The 19,124-nt window shown below is 40.6% G+C and overlaps 1 protein-coding gene across 6 annotated transcripts in view; it reads right to left on the bottom strand.

The window, feature by feature from the left end:
• IMPG2 (interphotoreceptor matrix proteoglycan 2) overlaps positions 1-19,124 on the bottom strand; it is a 109,117-nt gene that overhangs the window by 20,665 nt on the left and 69,328 nt on the right. For 3 of the 6 annotated variants that reach the window (XM_077482495.1, XM_077482499.1, XM_077482501.1), the window contains 6 exons: positions 14,066-14,115; positions 12,953-13,041; positions 7,421-7,582; positions 7,154-7,212; positions 6,987-7,007; positions 796-1,049 (listed from right to left, as the gene is read on the bottom strand). In XM_077482495.1, coding sequence (XP_077338621.1) covers positions 796-1,049; positions 6,987-7,007; positions 7,154-7,212; positions 7,421-7,582; positions 12,953-13,041; positions 14,066-14,115 — 635 coding nt within the window. The remainder of the gene's footprint in view (positions 1-795; positions 1,050-6,986; positions 7,008-7,153; positions 7,213-7,420; positions 7,583-12,952; positions 13,042-14,065; positions 14,116-19,124) is intronic. The other 3 variants (XM_077482496.1, XM_077482500.1, XM_077482497.1) reach the window with 2 other exon arrangements.

Below are 19,124 nucleotides of genomic sequence, written 5' to 3'. Positions count from 1 at the left end.
ACATTCTGACCACAAAATCCATCAGATTTTTTTTTTCCGGCGGATTTTGGCCGAAACTGGTGTTGCATACACACGGTCGGACAAATTTGTCGATCTTTTGGAACGAGGTGACGTTCGTTGCATACAACGGCATTACCTACAGGCTAGTAGCCAATAGTTTTGGGCTCGTAATTTAATCTGAGCATGCGTGACATTTTGTCAGTTGGAATTCTCTTCAAACGATCGTAAAAAGTCTGATCGGATTTTTGTGTCGGAAAATTTTAGATCCTGCACCCAAACTTTTTCCGTCAGAATTTCAGACGTAAAAAGTCTGATAGAGCCCACACACGATCGAATTTTCTGACAACATAATCCGATGGGACCTTTTCAGTTGGAATTTCTGACCGTGTGTACAGAGCATTAGATTAGACTAAAAGGAGTGGCTTTTTTAAATCTCTAGAAATAAAAGTACCTTTTGATGAACTTTTTAATGTCGCTCTCTGATCAACATGACAATTAGGATCATGTATTAATTAGAAAGGGTCTAGCTGATGTATGGGAATCTGTTTTTAAAAGGGGTTTTGTTTTTTTGTAAATACATCATTTTGATAGCAATTTATAAAATCTGCATGATGTTTATTCTTGACTGTTATTAATTATATTATAATAAGAAAATTATTGTAAAATATATAGTACATGCCAATTTGTTTCCCTTATATTGTTATATTTGTACCGTTTTCTTAATGCTATACCATGGTAACAATAATGGGTAAAAATAATAATAAAAACATTTTAAAATAATTGATACTTTCTTACCATTGACAAGCTGGAGAGAATCTGGGTCAAAATCAAGTGTGTTTTCTCCAGTATATATCCGTTTGTTCAGACCATCTAATATAAAATTCCTAAAGCTACTGACAGTATAAACAGCTGTTGGATTATCCTCAATATAATGAAGGGAAGTGTCTTCAATTTTATTGGAATGTAGATTCATAAGATCCAGAGTAGCATGGTTTATGGCATCTGAATCACCCTCAAAAATGACAGCATACTGAACTTCCATAGCAAGTCTGCAATTAACAAAATGTGTAAATAGATTTCTTGACAAAATATAAGACAACAGTTGTCCAAAATATTGAACTGAAGAAAACATATTTTTTTAAAGTGGACCTAAACTTGAAATGTAGGACTGCTTTTAAACATTAGTAAGGCATTAGCAATGATGAATTTTCCTAAAGTTTAAAAACATCTCAGTTAATCAAAAAAGCAGCTGCCATTGCCCTCCTCCAACCTGCCGGAGTCTTGTATTTTTAATATTGACATCAGCAGTCTTTATTAAAGTGGTTGTAAACCCTTACAAACCACTTTGACCTACAGGTAAGCCTAGATTAAGGCTTACCTGTAGGTCCAAGCAATATCTCCTAAACCTATATGGTTTAGGAGATATTTGCCCGAAAACGGGCACCGCTGTCTACGGCGCATGCGCCGTAGACAGCGGCGCGCAGGCGCACTGAGCGCGGCAGTTCCAAGAATGGAGCTGCCGCATTTGTCGACTCCCGTGCGCATGCGCGGGAGTGACGTCATCGTGGCTTCGCCGAATGACAGTGGCGGAGCTGCGAGACGCCACCAGCAAGATGGATGCGGCGGACTACAGGGGACAGCAGCGACTTCGCTGGCTCCTGTGTCAGGTAAGTGACACATAATGGGCTACTATGCGATGCATAGTAGTCCATTATGCTTTACCTTTGCAGGGAAAAAAAGAGGAAGTAAACTCATCAGGGTTTACTTCCTCTTTAACTTCTCAGTGCTTTGGGCTATGTCACCTGGGAGTACTGCACCATGAGAGCTGCTTTTTGCAATTACAGGTAGGTTTTTACATTAGATTCAATTTAAGCTTTAAATTTAGGTCTGCATTAACCACTTAAGCCCCGGACCAATTTGCAGCCAAAGGACCATGCCCCTTTTTGCAATTCGACACTGCGCCCCTTTAACTGACAATTGCGAGGTTGTGTATCGTGGCTCCCAAACAAAATTGGCGTCCTTTTTTTCCAACAAATACAGATTTATTTTGGTGGTATTTGATCACCTCTGCAGTTTTTATTTTTTGCGCTATAAACAAAAATAGAGCGACATTTTGAAAAAAATGCACTATTTTTTACTTTTTGCTATAATAAATATCCTCCAAAAATATATAAAAAACCTTTTATTTCCTCAGTTTAGGCCGATACGTATTCTTTTACATTTTTGGTAAAAAAAAATAATGCAATTAGTGATGATTGATTGGTTTGCGCAAAAGTTATAGCGTTTACAAAATAGGGGATAGTTTTATAGCATTTTTATTAATATTTTTTTTTTACTAGTAATGGCGGGGATCAGTGATTTTTATTGCGACTGCGACATTATGGCGGACACATCGGACATTTTTGACACTTTTTGGGACCATTGTCATTCATACAGCATTCAGTGCTATTTAAATGCACTGATTCCTGTGTAAATGACACTGGCAGTGAGGGAGTTAACCACTAGGGGGCGAGGAGGGGTTATGTATGACGTTAGTTTTTTTTTTTATTGTAGGTGGGTGTAGCCTGGCATGTGACATCACTGATCGTCTTTCCCTATATCAGGGAACAGACGATCAGTGACAACCACAGTAGGAAGCACGGGGAGAGGTTTTTTTTCATCCTTTGGGACTGTGACATCATAATGGGCGGGGACATCATCCGGCAATGTCCCTATATAAGTTGCTGCACGCCGCGTGCCTGTCATTGTGATCAGAGACAGCGACGAGGCAACAGCTCAAGAAAAGGAGAAGAGAAGAACAGAAGAACAGAAGGCGGCGGCGGCGGCGACAGAAGACCGGGCCACCGCTTGTAAAAGAGCTAGAAGAAGGCGCGGTGGCCCGTCAAGAAGAACCGAAGAGGGGGACAAGATGCCTGAAGTCAGAAGAAGAGGGCGGCGGTGAAGAAGAAAGCCGGGCTCTTCCGCTAGTAAAAGAGCTAGCAGAAGATAGCAGGGGAGTCTGGCGAGAAGACCCCCGAAGATGGAAGAAGACCCCCGGAGCTGTGCAATAAACTATTTTAACCCTTGTGTGTTGTGTTTTTTCATTTTGTTCACAGGTGAATGGGTAGGGGTACATTGTACCCCATACTCATTCACATAGGGTGGGGGGCCGGTATCCGGGGGCCCCCTTATTAAAGGGGGCTCACGGATTCCGATAAGACCCCGACAACCAATGGCCATGGTTGTCGGGAAGAGGCCCTTGTCCTCATCAACATGGGGACAAGGTGCTTTGGGTGGGGGGCCGTGGGCCCCCCCTTCAACAAAGCACCCCCCATGTTGAAGGCACATGGCCTGGTACGGCTCGAGGGGGGGCGCTCGCTCATCCCCACCCCTTTCCTGGCCAGCCGGGTAGCGTGCTTGGATAAAGGTCTGATATGGACCTGGGGAGGACCCCACGCCGTTTTTTTCGGCGTAGGGATTCCCCTTTAAGTTCATACCAGGTGACAGGGCCAGCGACGCCTCCTTTGCTGGTCCCGGCTACCTGGAGCCATGCTCAAAATGAGCGGTCTTTTCTCTGGGCGGGAAAAATCTGCTCATTTCAAAAGTACGGCGGACTAGCACACACACGGCTGTATTGTCTGCCAGACTAGCACACACACACGGCTGTATTGTCTGCCGACATGCGAGTCCGGTGGACAGATTGATGTGCAAAACTACTTTCTTAGTCCGGCGGACTTTTAGGTAAAAAAAGTCTGCCGGAGCCCACACATGGGCAGATTGTTCGGCGGACTTGAGTCCACCGGATTTTTCCACCGGATTGTTTGATCGTGTGTACGGGGCTTAAGTGACACCAACCAAAGGTTGTTATTTAAGGTGCATATCTTTAATATCTATCTCTATCATCATCATTTTTATGATTTTGAGATCAGAAACTAAGGCCGCGTACACACGGGCGGACTGTTCGCCCAACTTTGTCCGCTGAACAGTGTTTGGGCGGACAGTCCGCTCGTGTGTGGGCTTTCAGCGGACAGTTTCAGCGGACAGTTGGACGGACAAGGTTTTTCGGAAATTCCGAAAAACTGTCCGCTGAAACCTTGTTTGAGCGAACAGTCCGCCCGTGTGTAGGCTTGTTCCTCAAACAAAGTTGCGCGCATGCTCCGAAAGGATTTTCACGCCGAAAGCTATAATGCAGTGTATAGGACGTCGTATTTTTCGTCCCGTCGTACGTGCCGTTCACGTCATCGCGCGCGGTTTCAGCAAACTGTTCGTCCGTCGTGTGTGGCCATGTCCGTCCATGCTAAGTTTGAGCGGACTTTTTGCCGAAACTGTTGGACGGACAAAGTTGGGCGAACAGTCCGCGCGTGTGTACGCGGCCTTACAGATGTGTTGGATGCTGCAACACCCTCCACATCCTGTAATGATGAAGCAGACAGGGAGTGGAGTCACAACAAGCTGCAGAGAATGCGGTATCTCACACACAAGTAGCAGCCATTCATATGGAAGTTTGGAGACATAGCTTTCCCCATCGGTACATATTACTGTATTTTATTTGCAAGTAAAATTTTTGTAGCAACATGGTCACTTTACTGTTGCCTTAGCTGACATATTTGATACTGCATGAAAGCTGGTAAATCTATACCATATTACAGGGCCATCTTAATAGCATCAAGGGCCCCTGGGCAAAGTAATGCTCTGGGACCCCTGCAATGGAGACAGCGCAGGTAAACAGACATCAAGTAGGTAGGAGGCAGACAAGTGGAGCTTCCCCTTTTGAGTGGAGCTCCGCTTTAACTACATGAACAATCATTCTGTGCAGCAAAGAAACAGTGGGGAAATACTACATACATAAAGTAACAAAGCTGTCCTGTGCATATAATATATCTGCTAGAATGATGCTCAGGACAGTTGTAACAAGTATAGACACGGTCGCCAATAAAAATCATGAGACACCATCCAGCCTGACAGGGCCTCAGATACCCTCAACATTGTAACCCCTCTACATCTTATATACATCCAGCACTCCTAACTTCACCCAAGCAACCCCCACCCCCCCCCCCCCACACACACACACACACACACACAACACACACAAACATCAGGTTTCCCCCTAACATTGTTATCCTGTTACCACCTCCACACCCCTGGATTCTCGACCCCAAATAAATAACTCCCCATCACTCTGACCCCTCTACACCCTAGATATCCCCCAGCACTCTGACCACTCAACACCATAGATATCCCCCCAGCACTCTGACCCCTCTACACCTTAGATATCCCCCCAGCACTCTGACCCCTCTACACCCCACATATTCCCCCAGCACCTTCACCACTCTACACCCCAGATATCCCCCCAGCAGTGTGACCCCTCTACACCCCAGATATCCCCCCAGCATTCTGACCGCTCTACACCCAAGATTTCATCCTAGCACTCTGACCCCTCTAAACCCAAGATATCCACCCCCCAGTACTCTAACCCCTCTACACTCCAGTTATCCCCCTCAGCACTCTGAGTCCTCTACACCCTAGATATCCCATCAGCACCTTGACCCTTCTACACCCCGTGATATCCCCCAAGCACTCTGACCCCTCTACACCCCAGATATATCAGCATAAGTGCATATAATGTATAATACAAATTCAATGTATTTACGTCTGCAACTGCATGAAGGATTTGTCTTGAAATCTCTTATCAATGAATAGTGTGCACGGAAACAAAACAGAACTCCTATAGGCCCCAGCATCAGCTAATAAACTACAGATTTACTAGATTTAGGTGCCATAGTTTAACCACTTCTGGGCCGCCCCATTGCAGATATACTGCTACACGGTGACCTTCCTGTGCAGAATCATGTGTATATATGTGATTCTGCACTGCCACCAAGCAGTGCAGATTCAGATATTACTCACAGCAGAAGCTGATCTGCGGGTGCCGGACAAAGGATATCCACTGGCACCTGACGATAATCAGGCAGAGACACAGAACGGAGCTCTGCCTATGGAAAAAGATGTTTAACCTCTTCCCAGCCAGTGCTTTTCATACAGTAACAATGGATATTTGTAGTGCATTTAGCATATTTTTAGCACTGATTTCTGTATTAGTGTCACTGGGTCCCACAAAGTGTCAGATAGTGTCCTATTGTCCACCGCAATATCACAGTCCGAATAAGTCACTGATCGCAGACATTGCTAGAACAAAAAAATAAATAAATCAATGTAAGCTTATTGGGATTTTGCTTTCCTAAAAATATGTAGGAGAATCTGACAAAATTTATGAAGTGGTTAATAATTACTATTTTTCAACAAGCAAAAAAAAAAGGGGGAAGCAAAAGGCAGTATAAACATGGTGCTTCCTTGCAGTTAAAGGCAATGATAATAAACATATTTTTTCTTCTGGAGGTAACATTAACCGCTTCCGGACCAGCCGCCGCAGTTTTACTGCAGAAGGTTGGCTCCCCTACGCGAAACTACGTAACTGTATGTGGGCTTGCGGGGTCCAGATAGCAGGCGCGCACCTTCTGCATAGCGGGGTGCTGTGCTCGTGGCCAATGGTCACGATGAACGCCGGCCACGAGCGATCATGAAGAGGAGAGACAGAACAGAGACGAGTGTGTGTAAACACCACCAAAAGAAAGCTCTATTTATGGGTAAAAAAACAACGGAAATTGTTTGGGTACAACGTCGCACAACCACGCAATTGTCAGTTAAAGCGATGCAGTGCCAAATCGCAAAAAGTGCTCTGGTCAGGAAGGAGGTAAATTCTTCTGGGGCTGAAGTGGTTAATGAACACTTTTCACACTTACACTAGAGGTAAAGATGTGTAGGTAGAAAGAAAGGCAAAGCGGCTAAAACTTTAGAGTGCTGGAATGGTGTGTCACCTGTCAAGACTTTTCTACCACTGGCTGGGTAAATTAGTTATTATCTAAGTGGATTCTGAGCACAAAAACACATGGGAATTTTTTTAGTTTATAAAACTACTCAGAAAATAAACGTTAACGCAGCCACAATACCTGTCATCCAGTAGGGAAGGGCTGAAAAAAAAAATAAGTTGTACATTTTAAATATATAACATTGAAAAATAAAGCTATATTAAACAAATAAAACATATTTTTAATTTATAAAATTATAAAATACAAGCTTTAACAAAAGTTATATTGACAAATTGACCAAGTCATACCTTATTTTCTGTACTCTTATGCCTTTATAGCCTGGCAAAGCATGAAATACACTTTTCATCTGTAAAAGCAAAGAAACTGTTTAATTAATTTATCAGAATATATATCTTTAAGTAACAAATTATTCAAAATCAACTTTAATATATAGATTTTTTTGTTTTTAGTTAATAGATAAACAAATGAGTTGACAAAGATAGATAGATAGATAGATAGATAGATAGATAGATAGATAGATAGATAGATAGATAGATAGATAGATAGATAGATACCTCAGTAACAAACTTTTTAGTGAACTCTTTATGCTGGTCTGTGGACAAGTCACTTAGTTCAGGGCTGTACTGCTCATTAAGAATAAGGATACTAAATTCAACCATTTTGTCTGCTGGTTCCTTTGGTTCTTCCGTAACCCTGAAAATTTCATTGTCCAACTGCTGAAGAAATACATTAACAGTTAAGAGAAGAACAGTTTGTCTCTTATTTTATCCATTACAGCAAAGCAGGAAATGCCCAATCCTGTAACTCCAAGAATACCTATCTCTGTTTTGGTCATTTAAATTTGATTACATTTGGAGATTAAGTGATGTCCTTCATTTATTGGCTAGCTGATATAAAAAATAAATAAAAAAAAACAATCTTTTAGGACCGACTAGTTTCCTTCTTCAGTAGGAAGGAGCAAAATAGGTCTTGAAAGTAGTCATCTTTAATAACATCAGTAGGCCAATAGATCGTATCACTTAACCTTAAAATGTTTTGCATTAAAGAAAATTGATACTTGTGCACCATTGTGCTACTAATACAACTAATAGACTAGAATCTGTCTGTATTTGGATACAAACAGCACAAATATATTGTTTATTAGTGATTCCCACTTATCTTCAGTGAAGCTTATGACAATGTGAGGTTGATTTACTAAGTCTGGAGAGTGCAAAATTCGGTGCAGCTCTGCATAGAATCCAATCAGCTTCCAGGCTTTATTGTCAAAGCATAATTGAACAAGCTGAAGTTAGAAGTTGATGGGTTACCATGCACAGCTGCACCGGATTTTGCCCTCTCCAGTTTTAGTAAATCAATCCTAGAATGCTTACCAAATAATCCCAAATTAGAATCCTTTTAAGACCCCTTTCACACTGAGGGCGTTTTGCAGGCACTATAGCGTTAGAAATAGCGCCTGCAATCAATTGAAATCAATGGGGCAGCGCTGCATTACCGCCTGCAAAACGCCGCTATTGCGGTGTATTGCGGGGCAGTTTTAACCCTTTCTCTGCCTCTAGCGGGGGGGGGTAAAGGCACCCAGCTAGCGGCCAAAATGCGCTGCAAATCCGATGGTAAAACGCCAATGCTATTGGCGGCTTGGTGTGAAAGCCGTCTAACTCTAAAAATATGCACAGGTAATACTCGTACTTTCATTGTAAATATAAATGTTTTTTAGCTAACATCATTATGTCTTTAAATAATTCAAAATCCTTATAAGATTAATTTTATGTAGGAACCGGATATATTATATTTGCTAACAACTACTTCTTATAGATTTCTGCAACGGAGAAGTAAAAAATGCCCCCTTTAAGTCTATTGCAACTTCACATTATACTATGTACTTATCATCTCAAGGTTACATGTGTAAACTAAAATAAAATACACTGGGGGAATATATTAAAACTGCAGCAGCTGTGCATAGTAAAAAATCAGCTTGTTCAGTTAGACCCCTTTCACACCGAGGGCATAGCGCCTGCAATCCATCCCGAGGGCTTTCACACTGGAGCGGTGCGCTGGCAGGGAGTCAGGAAAAGCCCTGCCAGCAGCTTCTTTGGAGCGGTGTGTTTACCGCTCCTCCACTGCTGCTCCCCATTGAAATCAACAGGGCAGCGCGGCTATACCACCGGCAAAACGCCACTATTGCGGTGCATTGTGGGCAGTTTTAACCCTTTCTCTGCTGCTAGCGGGGTTTAAAAGCACCCCGCTAGTGGCTGAAATACACCACAAATCCGATGGTAAAACGCCGCTAAAAATAGAGACATTTTACTGCCAACACTATGGGCGGCACAGTGTGAAAGGGGTCTAAAAGCAGAACTAAACCCTACTATCTTTTACAGCCAGGGAAGCTGCCATTTTTTCCTCGCTTTCATTTGCAGTGGCCATTGTGCTGAACATGTGATCAGTTATGACATCATCCATCTGATGGCTTGACGGCTTAGTTGAGTGCATAAGCAACTGTGAAAGTCATCATTTATTGCATGCTTTGAATTTCACCGTATTGGGAAACGGTTAAATTGATGGATGTACTTCCACTTTAAAGCATAGCTATGGCCAAAAAAAGAGTGAAATATACATTATGATACAGTCTGTCCATACCATTAACACAGCAGTCTTTGTTTTTCTAAGCCTCTTCGTAACATAGTTTAATACTTGGTGATCTGGCCAGTGAGTTGCAAAGGTGACAGTTAAAAGGTTGATACAAACCATTTAACACAATGATCATCTTTTATTCTTTTATGTCAAAATCTTTATTCCAAAAAGAAAAAAAAAACTGTTGATGTAAATGCTTAATAAGTGTTAGCTAGAGCTTAGTTTTAACCATTTCCGCACCGCCCACCACATATATCCTGCAGCAGGGCAGCCCGGCTGCACAAATCACCGTACCTGTACATCGGTCCGTGCATAATATATAGTGGGCATGTGCCGTGGAAGAGCCCCCAGAGAGGTAGAACGGGGATCTACCTATGTAAACAAGGCGGATCCCCATTCTGACAGTGGACAATACTGAGATCTGCTGTTCCTAGTGATCAGGAACAGTGATCTTTGTGTTGTCCCAGTAAGCACATCCCCCACACAGTTAGAACCCAGGGAACACAGTTAACCTCTTGATCGCCCCCTAGTGTTAACCCTTTCCCTGCCAGTGTCATTTATACATTGATCAGTGCATTTTTTAAGCACTGATCACTGTAATAATGTCCCTGGTCCCCAAAAAGTGTCCCTTGGGGTCAGATTTGTACACGGCAATGTCGCAGTCCCGCTAAAAATCACAGATTGCAGCCATTTCTAGTAAAAACAATAAAAAAAATAAAATAAAAGTCTATAAATCTATCCTATAGTTTGTAGATGGTATAACTTTTGCGCAAACCAATCAATATACGCTTATTGTGATATTTTTTTTTACCAAAAATATGTAGAATAATACATATTGGCCTAAACTGATGAATATATTTGGTTAATATTTTTTTGGGGATATGCATATCCAGAGATTTTTTTTCTCAGAAAATAGGTGCAGGTAATCCCCCTTTTGAGTCATCCCTTGTCTCCGTCCCCTACTCACCTCCAAGCACTGTCCCTTGGTTCAATCTCCTACCCACCTCTCTGTACTGCCCCTTTTCAAGAGTAAAGAACCAAGTATCATGTTATGGTTCTAGGGAATTTGTTAATAACACGAAAAGCCGTCAAATAGATCCCCTGCAATCAGCAACAGTAACCCCCCCCCCCCCCCAGCAACTATAGATCCTCCAGCAACAATAAACCCTCCCCTGCAACAGTAGAAAATTCAGTGAAATAGATCCCCTGCAATCAGTAAAAAGTAACAAGACACCCCTTCCCCACAGCAGCAAAAGACGCCCCGCAACAATAGATCATCCAGCAGCCAACATCAATAGACCCTCCAGCAGCCAGCAACACTAGGCTCTCCCTCAGCTGTAGATCTCTTGCAGCAACATATGACTCCCCCCCCCCACTAACAATAGATCATCCACCAGTAACAACAGATCACATAGATCACACCCAGCAACAATAGACCTCCCCAACAACAGACCCCTGGCAGCAATTGATCCCCCATGCGATAACAGGTCCCCCAGCAACCAGTATCAATAAACCATCCAGCAAACCACAGCACCCCTAGCCATTATCATACATTCAGTGCTGGTGGTACCAGAACTGTGTTCCCCCACATTCCCTCTGAAAAAAAGCCCTGTGTATATCTATTATAGCACAAAGTGTTTTTTTTTTTTTTTTGTTGTTTTTTTAAATTGTCGCTCTTTTCTTGTTTATAACGCAAAAAATAAAAAATGAAGTGATCAAATATCACCAAAAGAAAGCTCAATTTGTGGGGAAAAAAAGACAAATTTTGTGTGGGAACAGCGCAATTGTCAGTTAAAGCGACACAGTGCCTTATCACATAAAATAGCCTGGTCATTAAGGGGGTAAATCCTTCCGAGGCTGAAGTGCTTAAATTGTCAGTGTATTATGTAAAGTCTATCAATATTTTAGTCTATCTAACACTACCCTCTCCACTGACTGATAATCCTGCCGTGGCTATGTTGCTCTTTCATAGATAGTGGAAGAGTGAATGTAGTCACCCTAAGACAGGAGGTATGTTACTGAACAATTACCATATAAATAAAAAAAAAGCTTGAAAAAAGAAAACAAATGCAGCCACCACACCCAATGTTTGGTAAACTACAATATATGACATTTTTGTCTTGGGGTTTAGCTGCGCTTTAAAGTATAACTAAAGACAAAAAAAAGTGTTCATTTTGGACAGAGTGAAGAGGGATTAGAACACCTTTATTGCTGTGTGTGGCCCCATTAAGGATATTCACCCTCTCTATTTGTCCTGTTTACCATTATCATTAACAGTGAAAGTAAAAGAAAATCCAAATTTTGTCCCAAGAAAAGTAATAGGGCGGGTATCTTCCAACAAGTACACTAGTGCTGGTGACCTCGGGGTCCCCAAGGAATTCTCTTAATTTTCAGGGATTTCCATTCACTTCCTGTTTGGCTATGAGACAGGAAGTGAAGGGTAATCTCCGCAATGGGACACAGGTGGCGAAAGAAAATCTGACAGGGATTATATCCCTCCCTTACTCTATTCAAAATGAAAAAAAAAACTTTTGCCCATAGTTCTACTTTAACCACTTCAGCCCCGGAAAGATTTACTTCCTTCCTGACCAGAGCATTTTTTGTGATTCAGCACTGCGTAATTTTAACTGACAAATGCACGGTCGAGTGACGTTGTACTTAAACAAAACTGACATTCTTATTTTCCCATAAATAGAGCTGTCTTTTGGTGGTATTTGATCACCTCTACAGTTTATATTTTTTGCACTATAAACAAAAAAAAACGATAATTTTGAAAAAAGGGCTATATTTTTTACTTTTTGCGATAATAAATATCCCCCAAAAATATATAAAAAAAATATTTCTTCCACAGTTTAGGCCAATATGTATTCTTCTACATATTTTTGTGAAAAAAAATAAAAAAATCGCAAAAAAGGGTATATTGATTAGTTTACACAAAAGTTATAGCGTCTAAAAAACAGGGGATAGATTTATGCCATTTTTGCTAGTAACGGTAGCAATCTGAGATTTTTATTGTGACTACGACATTGCGGCAGACAGATCGGACACTTTTGACACTATTTTGGGACCATTGTCATTTAAACAGCGATCAGAGCTAAAAATAGCGACTGATTACTGTATAAATGTCACTGACAGAGACGGGGTTAAACACTGGGGGCGAATGCCTGTGCCATTCTGCCAGCGTAAAACAGCGTGCGGCAGTCGGCATGTGATTAAGCTTTGAAAATTTATTTACAAGCTATGCCATGCACAACCGATCCAGATTCTGTCTGCTCCAGTCTTAGTAAAATCTCTGGACCTGTATGAATCAGTGCAGGTCTATTCCGTATAATTTAATTTTGTGATGTATAGATGGATCCCCAGATAATAGTGTATGTTTAGATATACTGTACCAAAATCATGCTATGTTCCTTTTTATATTTATACCAAACAAAAATTAAGAAAATATGTTTACTTACTTCTTCAGTCTCCGCTTGCTTCAGAAAAACAGTTGGTGAAATTTCTTTAACAGATATTTCATATGACAGTGGTACATTGGCAGCCGCATCTTCCAAAACAAAATAAACACAAAACACACATATTTTCAATAACCCCAAATGATGACACTCAATAGATATTTGGATCTAATATACTTTATGATAAAACTGTAAGTCAGTTTTTTTTAATGCAAGGGGAAATCCATCCACACAGAAACGAATGTAATTAATTTCTTTATATTAACATTTTTTTTGGCAATAGAATAGAATGTACTATATTTCATGCCAGGATGTATTCCCTGACAGGTTTGGTTAGTAGTGTTTGTTGTGTATTTTAGGACTTTGGCAGAACATAGATCCTAGAAACAATATATATCACATGACCTACTAGCCTCTGTTGGAATGGCTTTAAAATCCTTTAACAGGAGCCCTGTACAGACAGTCCTGTGTTTACTGTCAAATGGCCAACCCTTGGTGATCGTGTTATCAGAGGGTCCAACCATGCTTTGACAAAACAGGATGGTACTGTTCTAGAAGGGTAATTTTCCCACCTCCATTTTTGAGGGAGAGGTATCCTTAGTGAGGGGGGGGGGTTCCCCTGTGAACAGCTGTGTGTCTGCAGTGAGGCCCCAGGACCTGGAGGGCTAGCCACTTGTGTGAGCAGTGTACTTGGAGAAAGGCCCCAGGACCTCTGTGCAGGCTTTGTACATGGAGACCATGTGGCCTGAGTAGCTGTGCTAGAGTCAAAGAGCTGGAATGGAGTAATACTTCAATCCCCTATTTTTTGGTGTTTAAACTGCAGAGAAGGCTGTGTGATACTCTCTGATTCTGGGACCTACTCAGAAAATGCTAGCGGATAAGATTTGGAGCTCATAGAAGAGTTTTGGCCCTCTACCTCCTTCTGTCATTCCTACCTACAAACAAGGAGCTTTGCTCTTGTCTCTTGTACATCTTAGTAAATGCATATAATTTTGTATTTAAAACAGTGTCAGATTTGACCTTCATTAACAGAATGTGTAGATTATGTCATAACATCCCTCACTTTATACTACTACTATGCTATGCTATATATTCTACTATAACACTATAAAATACCTCGAAAAGTGGTCGTTTCTGGTGTTGAAGTCACTGATGTTTCATCTGAACTGAAAAACATGTAAGAAATTTGTCATGATGAAATAGACATAAGAATGACTTAGACCTTAGAAGTAAGAGGAATAAAGTATGATACTATTACAATCATTTATTGCCATAAAATTATAACTATGAAACCATAATGATATTGTAAAAATAATAATAATAATACAATTTATTATTATTTAGTATTAATACATATTTATTCCTTCGAGTTAGGGGCTAACTATTCTATCAGAATTTTCATTTTCCCAAAGGTTTTATAGCTCAGATCTGCTGAATTATTAAGGGAATGTTTTGTTATTGATGTTAGTGTTATTTTGTAGGTAAAAGCCAATTCCCACAAATTACAGCTTTTTTTAGGAAGAAGAAAATTGATCTGATTAAGGTGGAGGGCAAAATAATGACTCATAGAGGAAAATACTGATTTATGATAAATTTGGTCTTTCAATAATTAAATGCTCATTCCATGTGAACAACTCCATTCCACTGCACTATTTATTTCACTTAATTAGGGTTCAAAGGGCCAGAATATTCATTTGCATGCATAGCACAATAAGCCCCTCCAAATGAGAATGGCCTTCTGGATAATGCAGAAATTATCCATTATACTGAAACTATTGGTAGGTAGCAACCTGTCAAAAATCCACTCTAATAAAATTAGACCAGGGCAAGATAACTTCTGGATGGGAGCTGTAGACTACTGAATTTAGAAATTAGGATACTTTCTATATCTTCAGATATTTGCAGACATATATTTTTTAAGAACAGAAAAAAAGTTTGCCTATTAAATTGGAAACATTTAAAAGACAGGAATATGATATTTAATGAAGTAAGAGGTTTTCTCCTATAGCTTTGATGCCTTGGGTATAGCTTATGTATTTCTTCTGAAAAAAAAATCTTAAAAACCCAGTGTAAAACATGTAAATGCTTTGCCCAATATCTGATGTATCTTTTGTAGTCTAAAGTCTTATACCATTTAAAAAAAAAACGTACACATCTTAACAATAAGTAGTGACCATGGAATTATTATAAATAGGGGCACCGCTAAAAATAAGTAACTAAATTAAAATTCTTTATGTCCACCATGCATTGTACTTTTGTTTCTTGAGAGAGGGTTTGAAATACATAATAAATAAGAGGAAAGCCCACTTAATCTCAGACATCAAATAAAGACTAATAAAAAAAATGATTAAAACAAAACTAATCATAATGCAGGATTTAAAGAGTAAATGTAAAATGTACACTTTGAAATATGGGAAATAATTAACTATTCATATATACTTTTCCCCCTTACAGATGTAAAGAATATAGTTTATCAGTATTATTTAAGCATTTTCAGCTGGAAATATACTTTGTGAGAAGTATTTTCAGAACAAAGAGGTTATATAAAGATCTTCCTGCTTGAGGTGATTGTAGCCGTATTAGTTATATTGCAACAAGGACAATTGAGTAATGTCTGTGATACTTTTTCACATGCAATAACATTCAAATTTTTAGCACAAGCTTTTCGGGGTATACCCTCTTCTTTGGGGTCTAAGCAGTACTTGTTCTATAAAGATCCTCAGAAATCTAAACAAGCATAAGCCATTAAGCCATTAAGCCATTAAAGGCAAATTATCAAAGCAGGCTTCCTTTCCAAGTTTTTGGTCAGGCTAAACTAACTACACTATATTAAAGTGAAACTTTATTCTCTCATCAACATTGACTGTTTTTAATCTCTATCATGTTGCTAGCATTAGTAAATAGATAGGAAAGTGAATCATATTTGCTTGTTTTAAACATTTTATTTTATTTTTTTACATTTCTTTAGTTACTTTCTGGTTTCCAGGCCTAGATGAATGATGTCATACATTCCAGGAGTTTTTCAGGAGGGGTTTTCTCAGCTAAGCACACCCTCCTGCCTGCATCCTTGAGCTAAGGGCTAAATCATCTGCCCTTATTCAAGATGGCCATGGGGGCGATATGCTGGGGGGTGTTTTTAAAAATGATTGCTCTGCAAAATAAAGCATGGAGACATGGATGGATGAGTGTGAATGTTTTAATATTAGAAAATAATTAAATAGAATTTTTGGCTTGTGCTCAGACACAGAATAGTTCTGCTTTAATTTCATTGATCGTGTCCTTGGTCCTGTAAGCACTTTTACAAGCCTAAAAGCAAATATAGTAGGGTAAAATGTAGAGTAATAGGTACAGTATATATAAAGCTGCAAATGCGTATAGATAGAACTGTTTACTCTCTTATTATTCTAAGCAAAATGTACTACATAAATACTCTTGTACATTGTATAGCTAGCTACACATGTATTATGTGCGTATTGGTTTATAATTATGTATTATCTCTAGCACAAAGTAGACATGCCCAAAAACACATTACAACAAGCTGCAAAGCCAGTACTGATGCCAGGAAAAAAGCAACATAAAAAACACATTTTTAGAAACCTTTTGCCAATGCAAAACATTTCTAAAAGCGTGTTTTTTATGTCGCTTTTTCCTGGTATCAGTACTGGCTTTGCAGCTCGTTTTTTTAACGGCCTGTGTGCCTGAGGTCTTACAATTAAATCCAGATTGCTGTTCAACAACTGACAGAAAGTATACTGCAATAACAGCCATCCATTTTTGTTTCTATTGAAAAGCCACATCAATATGTTCATAAAGACAAAGGACAAATATACAGTACTATACAAATATTTTAAAAACACTCAAATCAGACTGACTATATAAAGATAAAGAAAGTTCAGAGAACTAGAAGAAAATAAATGGGTTAGACCGTCCATAGATATTATTATACTTTTTGCTGTTGTTTGTGCATTCCCACTAGCTATAACTGGCAAATACTGCAGGTGTAAAGGAATTCTAATGATTACATTTATAAACTAGGTACAGATTAAATCTATTTACTAAATAGGGAATCTGGATAAATAATGAGGATAAGCAGTGTAATTGCACTAGGCTAGCAACTCTGCATGGCATCCTTTAATAAGTAACTACCCATAGATATAAGACACTTAGAACAAATCTGGCTGCTGCCATAATATGTCAGCATGATTGTTAGTTAATAATTTAACTTTTAAAAACTTGTTTGGACAGCAGACATCAAATGTATTAGTCATATATTTTATCAAAATAATAGGAGAATTTAATGCATATGAAGTATAATCACTATGGGGTTAAAGTGGTTCTAAAGGCTCAAGGTATGGATGAAGGTAAAAAACCTTCTTTGTGAAGACCCCCAACCCAATACTTACCTGAACTCCATTGTGTTCCAGCCCTGGCTCTCCGGGGACTCTCCCTCCTCATTGGCTGGAGATTCAGAGCAGGTAAGTAGGACATGTTTGTTATTTTTTTTTAACTGCATTTAACCACTTGCCAGCCGTCTAACTTAAATATATGGCGGCAAGGTGGTATTGCTGCACTGATTCATGTACCTAGTATGTGATCTGTCACTTCCTGGTTGGGGGCGTGTGGGAGCTGATCTGCGGGTACCGCAGACTCGATGTCCACCGGCACCCTCTGATCATCCAAGGCAGATTGCTGTTCTGTCAGTAGGGAAGACATGGAACCTGTGTCTTCCCCTAGTAAAAGCAACTCCCACACTGTAAAAAAAACACTGGATAAGCACCCAGTAAACCTTTTGATCGCCCCTGATGTTAACCCATTCCCTGCCAGTGTCATTAGTACAGTGGCAGTGCATATGTTTTAGCACTGATCACTGTATTAGTGTCACTGGTCCCCAAAAAGTCCCACTATGGGTTGCTGATCGCTGCCATTACTAGTAAAAAAAGATATAAACAAGAATCAAAATTTCAAGTCCTCAGCTACTAGCCAGGGCTTAAGGATTACTCGCCACTAGTTGTCCCACCAGACCCCAACCATGCCCCGCCCCAATCCCACCCCTTAACACGCCCTCATAAATTATCCCATGAAATTACACAAATGTTTTATGCAGAATTAAGTTACAAAAATAAATATTAACAAAAACTTTATCAGTGCCCCTCAGCACAGTCTCACTAGTGCACATCAATACAGCGTGCCCAGTGCCTGTCAATACAGTGTGACCAGTGCCTGTCACTACAGCGTGACCAGTGCCCATCAATACAGCGTGACCAGTGCCCATCAATACAGTGTGACCAGTGCCCTTCAATACAGCCTCACCTGTGGCTGTCAGTAAAGCCTCACCTGTGCCCGTCAATACAGTCTCACCTATCCCCGTCAGTACAGTCTCATCTGTGTTCATTAATACAGCCTCACCTGTGCCCATTAATACAGCCTCACCTGTGCCCGTCAGTACAGTATCACCTGTGCCTGTCAGTACAGTCTCACCTGTGCTCATCAATACAGCCTCATCTGTGCCTGTCAGTACAGTCTCATCTGTGCTCATCAGTACAGCCTCACATGTGCCCATCAAAACAGCCTCACCTGTTCCCAGCGCCACTCATGTCACACAGTCCCACCTCCTCGCCAGGCACTGCGCACGTCACACAGTCCTGAGGAGGCAGGACTGTGTGATTAGAGTGGTGCCGGGAACAGCGCAATTCAAATGAAAGCTGTTGCAGCGGCAATCCCCGCTCTCTGATGATCGGCCAGCTCGATTATTCCCCTGGCCGGGAGAATGGCTCCCGTTCAACCCCACCTGCGGGTGGTGCACGCCCCCCCCCCCCCCCTCCTCCGAGGCAACCCACGCTCGCCAGCCCTCATTTTCCACTCGCAAAATGCAAGTAGGCGAGTGGAAAATTTGGGGGCTACCATAAGGTACTGCATGGCTGTATGGAAAGAATAGGGAAAGTCGACTAACTACATAGGAAGAGATTCATTTATATTATTGGAGGGCTATTTTAGCTAGTTTGGCTGCTGTCCCATCCACAGGAATCTTTATTTTGCTGCAAGGCTTTCCATATAAAAATGTAGGCTTTTGTTGCAGGTAGGTGTTTTCGGGGTTTAACTTTAATCTATTGTGAAGATTCTCAGCATCTTTATTAAATTTGTCTCAAAGCCTTCTCTGCCAAAAGCCATCAATTAT

This window comes from Lithobates pipiens, unplaced genomic scaffold, assembly GCF_037356315.1.
Source record: "Lithobates pipiens isolate NorthernLeopardFrog02 unplaced genomic scaffold, aLitPip1_a1.2 Scaffold_16, whole genome shotgun sequence".
NCBI lineage: Eukaryota > Metazoa > Chordata > Amphibia > Anura > Ranidae > Lithobates > Lithobates pipiens.
This window is presented reverse-complemented; position numbering and strand designations above follow the sequence as displayed.